At 38.8% G+C, this 20,382-nt stretch overlaps 1 protein-coding gene across 10 annotated transcripts in view; it reads left to right on the top strand.

Annotated features, from left to right (window-relative positions):
- The window catches only part of PDE4D (phosphodiesterase 4D), a 1,508,086-nt gene that overhangs the window by 1,088,837 nt on the left and 398,867 nt on the right, over positions 1 to 20,382 (top strand). Inside the window, exon 1 of one of the 10 annotated variants that reach the window (XM_027605102.2) lies at positions 4,616 to 4,740. The exons of the other annotated variants lie outside the window; for them this stretch is intronic. Coding sequence (XP_027460903.1) covers positions 4,616 to 4,740 — 125 coding nt within the window. Of the gene's footprint in view, positions 1 to 4,615; positions 4,741 to 20,382 lie in introns of those variants that run through there. 10 annotated transcript variants of the gene reach the window in all.

Here is a 20,382-nt window from a genome sequence, read left to right as displayed (position 1 = left end):
TGCTGTTTGTGAAATATTTCTGTCTGCTAGCATACGGTGAATAGTGCCTCTACTTCCAATGTATTTCAATGGCAGATATTTTTATTATTATTCTGGAGGAGTAGCTAAAATGAGGGAGTTAAGGAGAGAGTTAAGCAGGTTTTTGGAACATCCAGCACCTTGTAATTTCAGCAGCTTTATTTAACAAGTAAGTATTGTTCTGGGCACTGGTATTGCAAAGTACAAATAAAGCCGAATATCTGCCCTCCAGAAACTATGGTTCCAAGGTGAGGAGTTATAAATATATCAACAGCCATGAACCAGTATGATCTAGTCATATGTAGATGGGGGAAATAGGTAGGAGGCATCTAAATAAAACTGAGGAGCGAAGAGTAAGTTTTGGGGAAAAGATGACACTTAGAAACAGCCACTCATAGAAGGGAGACAGAAATGTTCTGGTCATGAGGGCTTATCATCTTTGAGGGGCCAGTGGTGTGAATGAGCAGGCTGTGTGCAGGAGATTTGCAGGGTTACTTGTGGCAGAAACTGGAGCGAAAGTCAGAGCATGACCCTAGGGAATCCCGGTGCTAAGCTTTGGAACTTCAATTTTTAACTTCATCACTAAAGAAATGGGGAGCCATTGAATGATTACAAGCAAAGAGAATCACATATTCAGATTTTCATCTTATAATGATCCACATGGCATTCAAGTGAAGGACAGAATTAAGGAGGAGAAGGCTGAAAGTATTAACTCTAGGCAAATTATGGGGGGCAAAGAGATAAATAAGAAAGATAATGAGGAAATTACAATCTGTGGAGAGGGATAATTTGGTCTGATCTTTGGAGCCAGATTAACTGGTTTCTAACTCTGACTCCACCACTTAACATGCTGTGTGACCTGGGGCATGTGTCTCATTTCTCCTTTGCCTTGTTTTGCTCATCCACAAAATTAGCATAGCAAAAGCATCCAACTCATACAATTTTATGAAGATTAAAGGAGCGAATTATTATCATTAACAATGTCCAGCACCATAAAAATCATCTGATCGATATTAGCTCTTATTTATTGTTACCATTAATACTATTGTTAATATAATGTTATAATATAACATCATTATAATTTTATAATAATGCAATATATTATTTTTAATATAATATTATATTATTTAGCATTCATATCTCTAGGATTTGTGGCCTGATTAGAAGTTATTGTCTTATGGTTGGTTGAATGGGATAGTGTCAGAGAACACAAAAAGAAATGCATTTTGAGGGTAGAGAAAGAGAATAGATGTGAATTCCATTCTAAATGCTGGAATGAGGTACCGGTGGACTTCCAAATGGAATTTTCTCATGAGCATTTGATTATAACAGCAGAAAGGTATGGACTATGGAAAAAGATGTGCAAGTTTTTGACCCCAGGATTATTGCTCTCTGGTGTGGGGAGTCTTTCCCAGCCATAAACAAAGGGAAATGATTCAGTCATTTCTTATTCTCTGACATGGTCATGAACAGATGACATCCTCATGTCCTGAACGAACTCCTCCAGCTTTTAAAATTGCCAAATTCAGGCTAGGTTAGAACTAACAGCTGAAAGAATCATCTTTAATAAATATTAGAATTATTAGAAAAGTCCTGTGGCCTCAAAATGTTGCTTGCTAGCAATTGCTTTTAATTGCTGTTAAGGACATTACTAACATCGCAACCTCTAATGCACTGAAAAATATTGATGTTCTAGATAGTCTGGTGTGATACTTGCCCTTGTTTGCGTGTTCTCAAGAGCTTAGAATCATGGGAGTGATGAGTGAGATTTGATGCTGTGCCCATCCCACCACAGAAATCCCAGTATGCAAAAGCAAACAAAATGTCAGTGGGTAGGCCTGACCATTCCTTGGGAGTGATTGGAGCCCTATTTTGCTGTAAACTCGTTACAGACTGTGGTTTTAATCTGTAGATGAATTTAGGTTCCCCAGTGTGTTTTTATTTTCTCAAAGAAAAAGGCTCCAACTACCTCCACCCAGCCTGAGAGAAAGGGAATTGTGGAAGACAGGAGGATTTGAGTTTCCCTCAGAGGCCACTCCCTGCTAATGGGCCAGTGTTCTCACAAATTCTAGATTCTTGGTGGGGTGGATTTTAGCAGTAATCTCTTCTCATCCCAATTAAGTACAAGTAATCCCCATGAGACCCTGCCCCACTCATGGTAAATCATTGACCAGGTACAAGCAAAACTGTCCCTGCTAAGAAAACCAAGGAATCCAACCAATACCCATCCCAGGACACGTATTTCCCTCCCACAGAGGTTTATGTCTTACTCTTCACTTTTTTATTTTTTTTCCTTTTTAGGAAATTCTTATGTGAAGCAGCTCTTATTCTCTGATGCTGGACAAAGACCCTAAATTAGCTTACAGTTAAAAATACTGCGCATTTGTTTTTAGGACTTTTAAGATGAGGCAGTGGGTCCAAAGGGCCTCGTAAATTCAAAAAACTAAATTACACACAGTTATGCATTGCAATCAAGTGCTAGTCATTAAGCACTACCTCCACATGATAAAATTATGCGACTTGCCCCAAATTATGAACTATAATCCCGATTAAGAAAGAGTAGAAACACAGCTGGGACTCCCTCTCTATTTTATCTTCTTTAATTATGCAAATTAAGCAGCAAATTCTCTCTGTTTTGCTTAGATTTTTTCTCATTTTGATGTAGAGGCTAGACTTTTGGTTGGTAGGGATTAGTTCAGATAGACTGCTCTTACCTTTGTAGGCACCTTAATAACAGTTTCCTATTAGCCAGGAAATGTATGCAGTCCCTGGGCATTTTGGAGAGCTGGCTTTGAACATCAATAGATAGTGTTGTCAAGAGTATGGGGAAATGGACATCTTTCTGCATGACTCGTAAGAGGGTGAACTGCTGGAGCCTATTAAAGGGAAAACTGTATGTAGTTTGTGATCTTGCAACCTAGTTCCAGAAATAAAAGCACCAAACAGTAAGAAAATATATTAACAAATGTGTTTATTGTTTATAGAACTTCACAATTATATGTCTGCCAGTAAAGGATTGGCTGCATAAATAACGCATCTATTCTATGGAATCTTATGTAACTATTAAAAAGAGCATGCTAGAGCTCTGCATTTACTGAAAAATCGTCCGTGATTTTTTTAAGTACAAAAATACTTAGGATTATGTATAGTATAAGCCTAGTTTGCACAAAAAGGAAGGAGATAGGTGTCAGTGTGTGTGTCTTATGTATATATTATGTGTCTACATATACATTGATACAATTAACATAAAAGCTAGGATTAATAGGAAGGAAAAGACAAGCATTTTTTATTTGTACACTTCTGTGTCATTTTAGATGTTAAAATGAGCATGCGTCATTTCATAATAAAAAAAGTATAAAAAAGAGAATCATTGGACAGAAATGCTTATTATGAACTGGAAAACCATCTTCCCTTTTGAACTTAAAAAGAAATTCTGAATTTAAATGATGTCTGTTATTTAAACCCAAACAGTGTCTGAACTTGGCCACTACACAACGGAATATGGCTTTCTCTCAGCAACTTTGTGTTTGCTCAGGTCCGGACTCTTAAATAAATAGGTTGTGTTTATTCAAATCCTAGATAAGAAATCATTTTCAAATATAAAAATTACCCTTCAGAGTACTCTGAACTCCTCCTATCTGGAGGCTCCACACGAGGGCCTCAGCGGTTTTGTTGCTAGAACTGTAGGAAATGGGGTAAGGGCTAGCGAGAACTGTGGGCAGATTAAAGCTGGACTTGGCTCTGACCCCACCACTTTACGTGGACTTACTTGATGTCATTTGCAGTTTCTCCAATTTGTCTCTCGTTGTTATGAAAAACTGACTTACAAACAATTGTTAAAGAATATCCTATCAATTTTTCAATAGATCTTAATCCAGTGAGCCGATAAAGATTGTATTTCTTAGAGAATATTTCTAATGAGGAAAAAAATCACCACCAAAGTCAAAATGTTAGTGTATAAAGACCTTAGCTTACAATTTTATGTTCCTGAGAGGCTGAGTTCAATTGTATTGTGAACAGTAATTTATGAATAAGAACCCACAATTTTTTGACCGAAACATTGGAAAAGCACCCGTAATCATTTCCATTTCATTTTCTACATATCTATCATCAATTTAGCAAACAATTTTCCCCTTTTGAAAATATACCAAATAATTGATTATTTCCTCCTTATCAGTTGCATGCTTGGTGTATAGGTAAATAACTGATTTCCCAACCACTGTTACATTAGGTTGATGTTCTTTTAGACATTAGACACAAATGGATTATACCACGCTGCCTACTCCGAGATTTGGTTGGAGTGGAAATAGGGTTTTGTGGAGCTACAGAATTTCTACTTAATCTGCTCAGCCAATAATTGGTCGGAGCACGACTCTGGTTAGAAATAAGCAACAAGCTTCCTGTATCCATGAACAGAAAACAAGGTAGCGCATGTAGCCCCGGAGAAACACGCATTTACTTTTGAAGAAAAGCTGCACACAGCGACCAGTAAGCAGCATATGTCTGAAATCCTTTATCTGACATGTTCTTTCCAGCGTTCCCAGGAATGCTGGTCTGACTGCTAAGATTTGTTTTTACTTCCTGTCTTTTGGATAAAATGAGTTTGCCAACCGGCTGTGAGTACCTAACGCTGGGGAAGGTAGCTAGATTCCGAAGCCCTTATGTGCATGGATCGCCTTATGCAATCAACAAGCCAATTGATATTAAGCCACAGAGGAGACGGTAACTGCTTTCCTTTCTTCTAGCTGTTTGTCAGTGAAATTGTGTTTTGTTACCCTTACCCTTTGGTAGCTGCTTTGGAGGTCTGCTGAGGTGGGAGGGTCATGGTGAGAGATTACTTTTAAAATTCAGCCTACTGAACAGTTAGGAAAAAAATTAACCAAAGAGAAAAAGCTGGAAAATATTCTTAGCTGTTCAGCAAAAGCTGATCTGGTTTCAGGGTCTGTAGATTTTAAGATTTTGAAGCACGGTTAGTGTTTATACTACCATCAGAATCATCCATAATGAATATTTGAAGGAGGACTTAGCCGAATAATGGGTGTATTTATTAATGGCTCTTATTACCCGATGCCCATTATCTCATGATCTACCCGTAACATTCCTCAAGGCCAGTTTGCAATAAATATGTTAAAATTCTACTAAAAGCATTAATTTTCATGTGGTCACTATGGAGGCAAGAACAGGGATAGATATTTTTCCTCCAAAGAAAATGTCATTTGTACATCAGTGTTCCAGGATTCTGCTAACTCCATACACCCCCATAGCACACACACATGCGTGTACACACACACACACACACACACACTACACAGGCAGACTCAGGCTGTGTAATTAGGAATCTCAGAGTTGAGCTCAGTGTTTTCATTAGAAGGAAAGAGGGTGTACAATAAGTAAGCCCGTTCTGTCTCCCAGCATTTCTCTGCAGTGTCAGAACAGGGATGAGATGTTTGACTCATGGGTCCAAAAATCATTCCTCAGTTTTGGTTTTAAACAAAGTCATTTTATTTAGAATTTCACGGTGAACGTCAGAAGCATTTTATAAGGATGTTCCATTCTGTCTATGAAAATGCCGGTTCTCCCTAAGTTGATGAAGTCTTGGAAGAAAAATCTAAAATTCTAAAAGTAACATATTTTGCTTGAAGAGTATCATTATCATCTTACTCTTCTACTTTTCTTTTTCTAGTAACACACACACAGACTCACAGAGAAAGCATACATTTTGCCGGGTTTGACCTGGTTATAAACATGAAGTAACATTCAGACATTTGATTAATTTAAAAAAATTTCCAAACCTTCAGAAATGCCTTGGGGTTAGTTTTTCCAACAGAAGGAAAAAAAAAAAAGAGGCTGTGGGGGGGGGGGGTGTTGGTGATGATGATTTGATGGGATTAAACTTTTTAAATGTTTTTGAGGGGAAATATTTTATTCTTTTATCCAGGGTGTCAAGGTTTTTCTGTCCAGTTCTAGCACCATCTTTACTTATAACAGGCTAACAGCAACTAACGATTTCAAGATAACTTCCTGAGACACATGACCTGTCTCAGTTGCTGCCTTCTCACTCCCTTCTGTAATCAGTGGTGTGATACAGCAAACCTTGTAAGTTGCCAAGTCCACATGTAGATGTTATATCCCTATTCATGTTACCTTATTTTTTTTTTCTGCTTAAAAGTCAACTTTCTATATAAAGGGAATCATATGTTGATGTAAACTGATGTAAATGTGCATAGAAGGTGGATTCACAGCATACTGTATTATAACTAGGCAATTTCAGACTCAACCCCAATCAGTTTTGACATTGAGCATCACACTGTATTTTGCAAGCAGGAATTCTTGCAAGGCATTTGGCAATAACCAGCCTTTTGTAGCATAGACCTTGAAATGTAAAAATGTCAGGTCCGACTTTTCTTTTAGCATAATACATTGCTCATATAGAGAGGGTAAATCAAATAGATGGCTTTCTGTGAAAAGATATGTAATCATTAAATCATTCTATCTAGAGCTTTTATCCCATGGAGGTATGACAACAAATGTGTAATGGAAACAATGGTTGGAGGGGTAGATGAATGAATGAAGATCCAAATCATAGAGAATGCCTTTTTTATTGTATAACTCATTTTTTTTAAGTTGTACATTTTAAAACCTTTATTTGAACTTCTTTCTAGTCTGCTAAGAAAATAGTACACCTGGAATGGTGATAGGTTATCATCCTAGACCCACTAAAATCTATCCCAAATTAACCAGTTAAGTTTTCAGGAATGCTTGCTAGGACTCATCCAAGATTTGTCTAAAACATGTTTAAGTTTATTGTCATGTAGTCACAGTTGTGCTAATTGGCCAAAAAGGTCATTGCTTTCTTAATTACTAAAAGGAAGGAAGGACAGAAGGAAAGAGAGAGAAAAAGAAAGAAATCTAAAGAAGAGGGACTATATGTTGATGTTGTAACCTATTTCAGTGAAGCATAAAATTGAGGTGATAAAAAGAAATTTGACTTTTTACTAAATTGGGAGGCTAAAGAAGGAACTCTAACCATAAATGCAAACTATAGCTCGATGTATTTATTTTTTTTTAAGATTTTATTTACTTATCTGAGAGAGAGGGAGAGAGCACAAGCAGGGGGAGGGGCATAGGGAGAGGGAGAAGCAGGCTTCCAGCCGGGCAGGGAGCCCGATGCAGGGCTCGATCTCAGGACCCTGGGATCATGACCTGAGCCAAAGGCAGACACCTAACCAACTGAGCCACCCAGGCACCCCAAAATATAGCTCAATTTAAATACAAATATATCCTTATTTATAATGCCTTATTGAAAGAACAGCATGTTTTCTTGGAACACGGGGAAAAAATTTCCAAATTAAAAATTAGCTATATTAGAAGTGTGACCACATGGTCATTTAATAGTTCTTAATTTTTATTTCAAGCATCAATGAAGAGATTAACAAAGCAGTGAACACTGTTAAATGTTAATTAAGCTCAATGTTGCAGAGAATGGCCATCCTACCATCTGTGATCCTTATGAATTTCCATATTCTTTAGTTTAATTTTTTTCCTTTTAATTATTTGTAGATTCCACAGACTCTAGAGCTCTATTTTTACTCCTGAGAGAAATATAATTTCCTTTTAATTTTATAAAAACTTGATGTCTCAATTTAATACATAGAAATTGAGTAATCAGATTTAATCTGGCTTTTCCACTCCCTCCTCACCCAATTAGGCTGCAGGGTTTTTGATCGCGTAGATCATGTCCTGTTTGTTGTTATATTTTTAGTGCCCACCAAAGAACCCAGCACACATCAGAGGATAAATGCTTGTTTAATAAATAAATGATGAGAAAGTGTATATTACCCATCTTGGCACAGGCATACATATCACTCCCCTGGGTGCTACCCTAAAGAGACTTTGGCAAGACTTTGCCTCTGCTATTCTTCCAGATCACTTGTATTCTCCTTCCTTATTTACCTATAGAAGCTACGTGCAGCAGTGACTAGGAACTCAAGTGGTTGGGGATCACCGCTTTTGTTATTACCAGTTCAGCAAAGCAGAACCTGAAAGTCATTTCTGTATTCATAAGTATATATATAAAGCTCCATGTGGTAGAAAGGAGGAGGAAAAGTCAATGTGGGAGGGGACAGAGGGGAGCTCCTAGAGGGGGAAAAGCCTCGCAACTATAAGAAATGAGATATAAGCACGTAAATTCTTAAAGTAAGTTACCAAAATTATGAAAGGTAAGCCCTGGTTCTGTTTGTCCTGCTGTAATGTAAAACTCACAGAAATGTTAATCAAAATAGAAAACAAAACGAGGGGGAGTGAAGAGATGAGCCAGAGCTCACTAGCCCCCCAGCCTTGTGGAAACCTTCTGTGTTCTAGCACACCGCCTTTCACAGACAAGTGCAGCGCTGGGTCTAGGCCAGCCCTCTGCCCAGACATTCAGGGCTTCTACCCGCGTCTGCTGCTCCTTCTTGTTCCCATCTGCTTCTCTCATTCATGCTCTGGCCTCTCTTTATCTAAATCCTGGAGGTGGGCTTGTTCTACCTATTCTCTCTGGGATTAGGAAAAAGCAGGATACAAAAAGCCAGAAGACGGGAATAAAAATAACAAGTTTGAGTATAAGTTAATCAGCCCATTTCCTCTTTGGGGAAAAATTACAAAGTTGCGAACTTAGATGTCTGACCAATTGTCAAGCTTATTCATTGACTCAAATGCTGTATTATTGTGCTAGGACTGGTATAACAAAACACGACAGGCAGAGTGGCTTGAGCTCTTGGCTCTGGAGGCTGGGAGTTCAAGATCAATGTGTCAACCTGGTTGGTTTCTCCTGAGGCCTCTCTTCTTGGCCTGCAGATGGCCGCCTTCTCCCTGCGTCCTCACGTGGTCATTCCTCCGTGTGTGCGTTCCTGGTGTCTGTGTGTGTCCAAATTTACTCTTCTGATAAGAACACCAGTCAGACTGGATTAAAGTGCACCCTGTTGGTCTCATTGATTACCTACTTAAAGACCCTGTCTCAGAAACAGTCCCATTCTGAGGTACTGGGGATTAGGGATGCAGTATAAGAATTTTGGGAGACCCAATTCAGCACATAGCAACTTGTATCCATAGAAATGATTTGCTAGTAATGACTATAGAGGAGCATAGGAATTGTGCTACGATTCCTCCAGAATCAGTGACCTTGTGTTCATAAAAATGTATCTCATCAGTAAATCTGAACCTGCAGGAGTGAGGCATTACAGAGTATAAAAAAAATATTTCCCACTTTTTGTACCAAAGAAAACAGTTACACATTATGAACAATCAATCTTCATCAAATAGAACCTCTTTCATTTGGAATCTATAATCATTCAAACCGAGCCTAGACCAGCATTTGCTTTTCTATATCTTTTATTTTTTAAAGATTGTATTTATTTATTTGAGAGAGAGAATGAGCAGAGGGAGAGAGAGAGAGAGAGAGAGAAGCAGACTCACTGCTGAGCAGGAAGCCTGACTCAGGGCTTGATCTCAGGACCTGGAGATCACGACCTGAGCCGAAGGCAGACACGTAACCGGCTGAGCCACCCAGGGTCCCCTATATTCTTTTATTTTAAATGGGTATTAAATTAATTGTCACTGTAGCTAGTGGTTCTCAACTAGGGCAGTTTTACTCCCAGGGACATTTGGCAACATGTAGGGACATTTTTATTTTCATACGTTGGGGGCTGGCTAATGGTATCAAGATAAGGTAGAAGACAGGGATGTAGTTAAATAGCATACAGCACATAGGACAGCCTCTACAACAAAGCATTATTTGACCCCCAAATCTCATAGTGCTGAGATGGAGAAATCCTTATGTAAATGGCTTGGGTTGGGGAGTACTTCGAAGCTCTCTGAAAGCCTGTATTTATATCCAGACTACTGATATTTTTTATGTATTCATAAAACACTTTCTCTTCTCTTTCTCGTAGTAACTAATAGATAATACTCTCTTAGCCTGGTTAAAAAAAGACACCCGCCACACTTTTAAAATGGTCTAAAATATTCTATGATTCAAACTGCCCAATCTTCTGATTTGTCTGAATTAGTGGCTTTATTGCATTGTCAGGGCCTATTATTCTTTCAGTAGAGGTACTACTGAGATTTCATTACAGAAAGCAGAATAAATGATCTAATACATTCTTAGAGCTCCAGGCTAGGTGCTAAACATTGATCTGCTTTTCAAAGTGAAGTGAAAAATACTAGGTGAAATTACACAGAAGATAACGAATATTAAGTGATCATGCTGTTGGCATGGTATAATGAAGCTCTGCTGGACCCTTGCCACCCATCCCCACAATGACAAGCCTGGGCACATTGACTGTGAATGTGTGAGACACATGGATGTTTTCCTCGTAACCAGCTCATCCTGATAGCAAAGAGCACGTTTCATAAAGGAAAAACTCTGAGGGAAAGGGAGTGCTTTCTTTGACGAAAGGTCCTTCTTTTCACTAAATAAAATTTCTAATTATCCTCGGGATGTCTTCTTTTTTATTTTATTTTATTTTATTTTATTATGTTAATCACCATACATTACATCATTAGTTTTTGAAGTACTGTTCCATGATTCATTGTTTGCTTGTAACACCCAGTGCTTCATTCAATACATGCCCTCTTTAATACCCATCACCAGGCTAACCCATCCCCTCACCCCCTCCCCTCTAGAACCCTCAGTTTGTTTCTCAGAGTCCATAGTCTCTCATGGTTCGTCTCCCCCTCCAATTTCCCTCCCTTCATTTTTCCTTCCTGCTATCTTCTTTTTTAACATATAATGTATTATTTGTTTCAGAGGTACAGGTCTATGATTCATCAGTCTTACACAATTCACAGTGCTTACCATAGCACATACCCTCCCCAATGTCCATCACCCAGCCAGCCCATCCCTCCCACCCCCCACCACTCCAGCAACCCTCAGTTTGTTTCCTGAGATTAAGAATTCCTCATATCAGTGAGGTCATATGATACATGTCTTTCTCTGATTGACTTATTTCACTCAACATAATACCCTCCAGTTCTGTCCACGTCATTGCAAATGGCAAGATTTCATTCCTTTTGATGGCTTCATAATATTCCATTGTATATATATACCACATCTTCTTTATCCATTCATCTGTCAATGGACATCTTGGCTCTTTCCACAGTTTGGCTATTGTGGACATTGCTGCTAAAAACATTGGGGTACACGTACCCCTTCGGATCCCTACATTTGTATGTTTGGGGTAAATACCCAGTAGTGCAATTGCTGGACCGTATGGTAGCTCTATTTTCAACTGTTTGAGGAACCTCCGTACTGTTTTCCAGAGTGGTTGCACCAGCTTGCATTCCCACCAACAGTGTAGGAGGGTTCCCCTTTTTTCGCATCCTTGCCAACATCTGTCGTTTCCTGACTTGTTAATTTTAGCCATTCTGACTGGTGTGAGGTGGTATCTCATTGAGGTTTTGATTTGGATTTCCCTGATGCTGAGCGATGTTGAGCACTTTTTCATGTGACTGTTGACCATTTGGATGTCTTCTTTGGAAAAATGTCTGTTCATGTCTTCTGTCCATTTCTTGATTGGATCATTTGTTCTTTGGGTGTTGAGTTTGATAGGTTCTTTATAGACTTTGGATACTAGCCCTTTATCTGATATGTAATTTGCAAATTCTTCTCCCATTCTGTCGGTTGTCTTTTGGTTTTGTTGACTGTTTCTTTGGCTGTGCAAAAGCTTTTCATCTTGATGAAGTCCCAATAGTTCATTTTTGCCCTTGCTTCCCTTGCCTTTGGCGATGTTTCTAGGAAGAAGTTGCTGTGGCTGAGGTCGAAGAGGTTGCTGCCTGTGTTCTCCTTTAGGATTTTGATGGACTCCTGTCTCACATTTAGGTCTTTCAACCATGTTGAGTCTATTTGTGTGTGTGGTGTAAGGAAATGGTCCAGTTTCATTCTTCGGCATGTGGCTGTCCAATTTTCCCAACACCATTTGTTGGAAGAGGCTGTCTTTTTTCCATTGGACATTCTTTCCTGCTTGGTTGAAGATTAGTTGATCATAGAGTTGGGGGTCCATTTCTGGGCTCTCTATTCTGTTCCATTGATCTATGCATCTGTTTTTGTGCCAGTACCATACTGTCTTGATGATGACAGCTTTGTAATAGAGCTTTAAGTCCGGAATTGTGATGCCACCAGCTTTGCTTTTCTTTTTCAACATTCGTCTGGCTATTTGGGGTCTTTTCTGGTTCCATACAAATTTTAGGATTATTTGTTCCATTTCTTTGAAAAAAGTTGATGGTATTTTGATAGGGATTTCATTGAATGTGTAGATTACTCTAGGTAGATTGACATCTTCACAATGTTTATTCTTCCGATCCGTGAACATGGAACGTTTTTCCATTTCTTTGTGTCTTCCTCAATTTCTTTCATGAGTATTTTATAGTTTTCTGAGTACAGATTCTTTGCCTCTTTGGTTAGATTTATTCCTAGGTATCTTATGGTTTTGGGTGCAGTTGTAAACGGGATCAAATCCTTAATTTGTCTCTCTTCTGTCTTGTTGGTGTATAGGAATGCCACTGATTTCTGTGCATTGATTTTATATCCTGCCACTTTACTGAATTCCTGTATGAGTTCTAGCAGTTTTGGGGTGGAGTCTTTTGGGTTTTCCACATACAGTATCATATCATCTGCAAAGAGTGAGAGTTTGACTTCTTCTTTGCCAATTCGGGTGCCTTTGTTTTCTTTTTGTTGTCTAATTTGCTGTGGCTAGGACTTCTAGTAATATGTTGAATAGCAGTGGTGATAGTGGACATCCCTGCCGTGTTCCTGACCTTAAGGGGAAAGCTCTCAGTTTTTCCCCATTGAGAATTGATATTCGTTGTGGGTTTTTCATAGATGGCTTCTATGATATTGAGGCATGTACCCTCTATCCCTATACTCTGAAGAGTTTTGATCAAGAAAGGTTGCTGTACTTTGTCAAATGCTTTTTCTGCATCTATTGAGAGGATCATATGGTTCTTGTTCTTTCTTTTATGAATGTATTGTATCACATTGATTGATTTGCGGATGTTGAACCAACTTTGCAGCCCAGGGATAAATCCCACTTGGTCGTGGTGAATAATCCTTTTAATGTACTGTTGGATCCTCTTGGCTAGTATTTTGGTGAGAATTTTTGCATCCATGTTCATGTAATTCTCCTTTTTGAAGGGGTCTTTGTCTGGTCCCCAAATCAGGATGTCTTCTGACCCTTCTTACATCTAGGTAAAAATTGTTGGCAGTAACAGTTCAAACTAGAACGTGTTTCCATCTTCCTCATTCTCTCCTGAGTTCCAGAATAGTAGATCCAAGTAGATCCAACTACCTATGATCCAAAGGTCCTCCAGAAAACTTAAGTTCAATATATTTGAAATTAAAATGACCCAGGGATCCTCACCATCTTCCATTTCCTCAGCGATCCATGACGAGACCAAGAAGTCCTCCTCCATGCTTCCTCCCTTCGGCATTACTGCTCCACCACTAGCTGGTGGCTGGTGCCTACTTCCCTCTTCCCTTTGTTGTCATCCCCGCTATGCCACCCTAATCCAAACCCTGGTGCTCTTTTGCCTGAAAGACCACTAACTTCATATTTGGTGTCTTTATTCTACTGTCATCCTTGTTCTGACTCGTCATCCACAGATTAATTTTTCTCAAATTTCCTCACGATACCTCCATGCCCAATAGCAGTAGCTTTTCATTGCCTACAAAAAAAGTCTAAATTCCAAATGATGATGATCTATTCTGTTCTGATTTCTCTATCCTTGTAAATATCGCTCATCACCCACTATACTCTGCATTTTGGATGTAAGAAGTATTGACCATACCTCCGATTTTGCCTACAATTCCCCTCTCCCCACATTTTGTGAATTCCAACTGCTCCTGACATCTTTTTCATTAAGCCTTTTCCAATTCCCTGTTTCCAAATGGGAGTTTCTCCTTCAGCTTGCAGCTCTTCCTTTTCTTACACGTCTATCACAGCTTTCTCATAATGAACCTTAATCGTTTGTGTATTTCATATCTTTCCTGCTCCTTAAGAATGGTGTGAGGGAAACAGCTGTTTTAGGGAGAATAGTTTGGCTATGGCACGCAACATAAATTCAAATGGAAAAGGCTTAAGCCCTATCTTTGTAGAAGCGAGTGGTGTAAAATTTTGGCAGGGACAGTTTCATTACAATTACAAAATACATAAATATGTGATTACAATTGTGAGAACTGCTCAAAAGGAGGAAAGGGCCCACTAAGAGTATATGAATCAGTACCTAACATAGTCTGCACATTTGGAAAATATTCTTCCGGGGATGATGAGGTCTGAAGATGAGCAACATGTTCTGTGGAGAACTGTGAATCAAGCCCTGATGTGAATGTTAAAGAAACTAAAAAGATAAGGTGTCTGAAATATAATGAGACAGGGAGGAGAGTGGCAGAAACCAAGTGGAGAAGATAGGGAGGGAGATGGCTCTTTTTTAAAGGTGAATCTACTAAATAATTCATTTTGTTTCAGAGAGAAACGTTAAATAGTTTTCTAATTTATTCACTGGAAATGCAATCTAAGAATATATTATTAGTGTCTTATTTATGATTTAGGATTTAAAAACATTGAGATAAACAGTTGATAAAATCTTCCAACCGAAGTTTAAAAAAAAGGTCAATTTTCCAATCCATTGCCAACTGCAAGGGATAAATAAAAACAGTCATAAACATTAACCTTTGTCCTTCTGCATTCACCCATGACCTAACTGTACCTGTGCCAAAAGGAGTAGAATGGGACCATTAAGAATACTTAGTATGTTTACTGCCAGTGAAGTGCAGAAGACTACGTAATCACGGTGACCTTCATGTGTTAGTCATATTTCTACATCCAATTAGAGATGTTAAATTACAAAGCCCTTTGAATTTTTTTCATTATTGTTGTTGTTGTTTTGTTGCTGTTAATTTTTAGTTCTCCGTAGCTTCGGTCTTGCGCTGAACAAAATTATTTACACAAGTCAACTGGTGCAGAAAAAGGAAAGCTTCTATTATCACTGTTAATTTTACATTGGAAACTGTGATGAATGAAGTAGTGAATTCTGACAAAGCTTTTCAGGTTTAGGATAGAAACTGGTTATCAAACAGTTTATAGATGAGTATAGAATATCTGAAAGAAAAAAAAGCAAAAAAGAGGAGTTGTCAGTCAGTCTACCAAAAGCCTTTGAAACAAGAGTGATGACCTTGGCCTGGATCCATAATGCTATGTTTTCTATGGCCCTAAGAGGAAGGCTGCTCCAGCAAAGAAGATAGTTCTGCCAGTCGTGAGAAAGAGAGGTACCCTGGAGAGAAGTTTGATGAGAAGGAAGTTGCAGATGTCCAACGGAAGGATAATCAGCTTCCCAGACAAGGTGGAATGTGCTCTGAATTTTGAAAGATGGTCAGGGCTCCATTCATGTGGTTCTTGGTGGCACATGGTGTTACTCACTCTTCAGGCCTTAACATCCCCAGGGAAATATCCCTAAATGCCCAGACAGTGTTAAAGGCATCTATTTATATACTCTTATTGCACCATTGTCTTCTTTTTAGCTGTTCTCACAATTGTAATCACATATTTATATATTTTGTTGGCCTAACAGCCTCCTTCCACATTCAGTTATGGAACCATGGGAACAGGGTCTAACCCGGTGTTTTAATTCACAGTGTGTCAAGTGCTTTGTACAGGGCCTGACATATAATAGACATTCAAGCAGTTCTTGTTAAATTCGTTTTTCCAACTAGGAATAAGAAAGTAATCAGAGACAGTTAAATAAATGTGTACCTTTTGGAAAACATATTAAATTCATTTCAGCAACTTCCAAACCTGCATCTCAAGCCCCGACCACTCTTCTCATTTAAAAATGTGTGATACTCACTGCCTGAAATCAGGGTGGGTTTTTTTTGGCCAAAATTGAACTTATTGTCTTACTCTTAAAATCTGTTCCTTTCCTGGGTGTGCCTGGGTGGCTCAGTCATTTAAGCATCCGACTCTTGGTTTCCACTCAGGCCACGATCTCAGGTTAGTGAGATCGAGCCCCGCATTGAGCCCTGCGCTCTGCACAGAGTCTGCTTGTCTGTCTGTCTGTCTCTCTCTCTCTGTTTCTCTCTCTCTCCCTCTCCAGCTCTCCCTCCCTCTCCCTCCCTCTATCCCTCCTCCCATGTTCTCTCTTTCTCTCTAAAATAAATAAATAAATCTTTTTTAAAAAAAACTATTCCTTTTCTCCTGTTCCTTGGTTGGAAAACTTAATTGATTACTACCCACTTATCCAAACCAGAAACACAGGAGTCACCTTACTTGCCGGCCTTTATCTCAGCGCCCTCCATCATCAATGAATTCCCTTTATCTGCTATTAAATCCTTCTGTGAGTCACTTCCACTCTGTCTTAACTAATACTGCTTATGAATGTAATCTATGATTAGAGATTCTTAAGTGATCTTTACATCACTGGTTCTATAGACTCTACCCAGAAGGGCTGCTTGTGTGTTTGTTGGTTTATTTTCTTTATTACACTGACATTCACTTTTCTCCAATACCAGTAAATTACAACAAAACCCTTTGGGTGGTAGATATTCAGTTCCAAAATTTTATAATTGACCCCAAGTATAAAAATACAAATTCCACCTCTGTGGTATTTCTTTCTCAGCAATGGCTGAGTCAGAAAACAATGAATTTGCCTGATATGCATGAGGAAAACACTTAAAATTCCCCTAAGATTTCTTGAAATCTGAGCTTATGATTTTATGAGAATTCACAGTAAACCATCTCACAAACATGTAGCCCTCGGTTTATCATAATACATGAGAGATTACTGTAAGTATGTAGCATTTAGTCATTGCCTTTTAATCCAGGCAAAGTTGGAGAAAAAAATATATATATATATATATATAAATACAGCTACAGAATCCTCAAAGTCTGTTGAACAGTCACAAATTATTCAACTTGCTCTTGTTCTGGGCATACAATTTTCCTAAATTTGTAATTTCCCTCTGGCCCCTGCCACTTTAATTCAAAATACGTACTTTTGTTTGTACTGTTATTTCTTTATTTTTTAAGATTTTTAAACATTTAGAGAGAGAGCGAGCAAGTGCACCAGTGGGGAGAGGAGCAGAGGGGGAGGGAGAGGGAAAGAGAGAGAATCTCAAGCAGACTCTGCACTGAGCACGGAGCCTGACGCAGGGCTCAATCTCACAACCCTGAGAACATGACCTAAGCTGAAACCAAGAGTCGGATGCTTAACTGACTGAGCCACCCAGGTGCCCCTGTACTGTTATTTCTGAACAATACATACTGGTATCCGATGTAAGATGAGTTATATGATACTGGTGTTACCATGGTAATTCCTCTTGTATATACCAAAGTCAAGAACACCAGCAGTTTTCTCTTCTTTTAGAGTTCCTCTTTTTGTCCCTTCCCTTCTCTTCCCTTTCCTCCCTGCCCTTTTCTCTCTCTTTCTTTCTCTTTTTCTTTCACCCACTTCTCTCTCTCTCTCTCTTTGGAATCCAGAAAGAATAACACAGTCCCATTTTCCCTTTCTCTTGCTTGTGGTTGGAGTCATACTCTGCTACCAAGGGAGTTCTTAGTCATTTTGACTTGCAAGAGATTTTGCTTGCAAGAGAGTTGTTGTTGTTCGTAAAGTTTTCTTCCCTCTGGGGGAAAAATAATTTGAATCCTAAGGCTGAGAGAAGTCAGAAATTCAGTATGATGAGTCCTGTGGAAGCAGGACATTCCAGCCCTGGGGTTACCGTTGTCTCTGACTCCAGGATATCTTCAAAATCACCCAAAAATAATAAGAAGGGGCGCCCAGGTGGCTCAGTCGGTTAGGCGTCTGCCTTCAGCTCGGGTCATGATCCCAGAATCCCGGAATCGAGCCCCACATTGGGCTCCCTGCTCATCTGGGAGTCTGCTTCTTCCTCTGCCCCTCCCCTTGCTCCTTCTTTCTCTCTCACTGTCTCTCAAACAAATAAAATCTTAAAAAAAAAAAAAAGTAAAATGAAAGTCAACCTTTGCATTACTGGCAGTTTTTAATGATAAATTGCTATTTTGACTCAGCCCACAATACTCTCCATGTCCGATCTAGATTCAAGTTAGTATAGGGATGATTGGGGTTAAGTTAGTCAAGGACTAATGAGATTTAGACAGACTCATTCATCTTTCCAGGCTATTGTGACTAAGGACATGCTATAAAAGAACAATTCAATAGAGTTACACTGTCTGAGCACTTAATAATGCAAATTTAAATATACATACTACGCAGAAGGGAAGAAATAAGTGAGAGAGAAATAGCAATGTAAATAGGGCAGTGCCACTTTCTTCATGTGCCACCACAATGGATGGATCTATGTCCACTAGTGTGGGATGGGATATGCTCTTTCCCCATCTCAGTTCCTGTAGGCCTGCCACAATATGAACAGCTTGCCTTATATTTGGGTTATTTAAGGGATTCTGCATGGTAGTATTAACTATACTAGATTTTTGCCACAAAGGTTGATGTTAGAACTTAAACTAAGATATGACCCCACTGAAGTTTCTATTTCTGTATCATTGAAAGATGTATCTATGTTTATGAACGTCCTTATATTCAATTTGAGAAGGAACTCTGATGTTGATGGTAAATGTAATTAGCTTCTTTTGCAAAGTTAAAAGGATATTAAGATTACATGCACACCAGGAAAAAACCTGGTATATAGGAAAGCTTTACATGCATGAGCATCCCAGTTCATGATCCAGCTTAGCTACATTTTTCTATTCAACTTTCTGTAAATATTTATTTCATATCACGTACTTGGAACTATAGAGATACAAAGATGGATAACACAAAGAGCCTACCCTAATGGAGCTTAGAGTCTAAAGCCAGATGACAAATACCACACATAAATAAATGTTCCATAAGATTGACATGTCATCCATTCATGTACTCATTCACTGATGCATTCATTCATTCAACAAATACTTGCTGAACAAGATACTGAGTTCAGAGCTCTCTGCTAGGATTACAAAACTGGGTAAGACAAATTCCCAGCCTTCAAAGAGATCACAGTCTAATTGCTCAAGCAAAACTTAAAGGAAAAATTAAATTATACCGCAGAGGGACTTTAAGAGTCCTCTGGGAGCACACAGGGCCAAACACCACCAACAGCTGGGCCGTTCAGGGAAGATCTTACAAATGAGGTGCTGAAAGAGAATGAAGAATTCTCCTGAAAGGGGGTACTTGAAAGGGAACACTCAGCAGAGAAGGAACTCCTATTATATAGCAGCACTCTGTAGTTTAGAAAGGAGATTTTCCTATATCATCTTCTTTGAAATCGTATCAACTGATGAGAAAACTGAGACCCTAAGGGCTTAAGGGTTTTGTTCATGGCATAGAGTTACTTAAATGCTAGAATCAGTACCTGAGCCCCAGTCATCTGCACTCTAGGTTCTATTAAGCACCGTAGGGAGAGTAGAAGTGAAATGCTCTGACGGCTCTGGAGGGGGAGCGTTTACTTCTAACTGGAGGTCATAGAGTGCTTTGTGGGCAAAATGGCATTGGGTGTGGCAGTTTGTCTTTAGTTATGTGGAGTTGAGAATCTGGCAAAGATACAGATATAGGAAAATAAGGGAATATTTCTACGAAAATCGATGATTGTGGCCAAAACTAAGTAAAGCTGAGAAGCAATCATGGGAAATGAAATTGGAAAGAGACCATGAGATTGCATTTTTAGGGTCATGAAAACCAAGCTAAGAAGTATTTTCTAGACCAAGGTGAGCTATTGAAGATTTTTGAACAGGGGAATCCTACGGTTTTAGTTTTGCTTAAGAAAGATGAAAGTGACATTAATGAAGACATAACTTGGAACAGTGGAAGACTAAAGAAACTAGTAGAGGAGTTAGAAGAGTAATGTACTTCAGAGGTAAGAAAGTGCTAGTTAACACAAGATGATCGATCACAGTATTAATTTTGGTTATATTTTTTGTATCTTCTATATTTTCTGCAGTGACTATATAAAAATTTATGAGGAAAGTAAATTTTTAAGAGAGCAGATATTTAGGGCCTAAAACAAAGTGATGCATGTAGTAATAAATTTGGATAAGATGGAGACATACAGAGGAAGGACTGGCAAGACTTGAAAACTTGTGTAAGAAAGGAAAAAAGGATGTGGTTTCCATGATGATACCTGGACACCACATTGAGTCCTGGATTTCTGGCAGGAGAGTTGTACAGTGAACAGTAATCAGACTAGGAAGAGGAGGAGCAGGTTTGATAGGAAAAATAATGATGTATTGATGGATAAACTGACCTTGAAAATTTGTCAGAACAAATAGATGAAGATGAGCCAACAATTTTCAAACCAAGAGAAAGAAGTCAGAACTGGAGATGAAAACT

Source organism: Zalophus californianus, chromosome 5 (assembly GCF_009762305.2).
Source record: "Zalophus californianus isolate mZalCal1 chromosome 5, mZalCal1.pri.v2, whole genome shotgun sequence".
Taxonomy (NCBI): Eukaryota; Metazoa; Chordata; class Mammalia; order Carnivora; family Otariidae; genus Zalophus; species Zalophus californianus.
The sequence above is the reverse complement of the archived record's forward strand: the minus strand, read 5'-3'. Positions and strand labels throughout refer to the sequence as shown.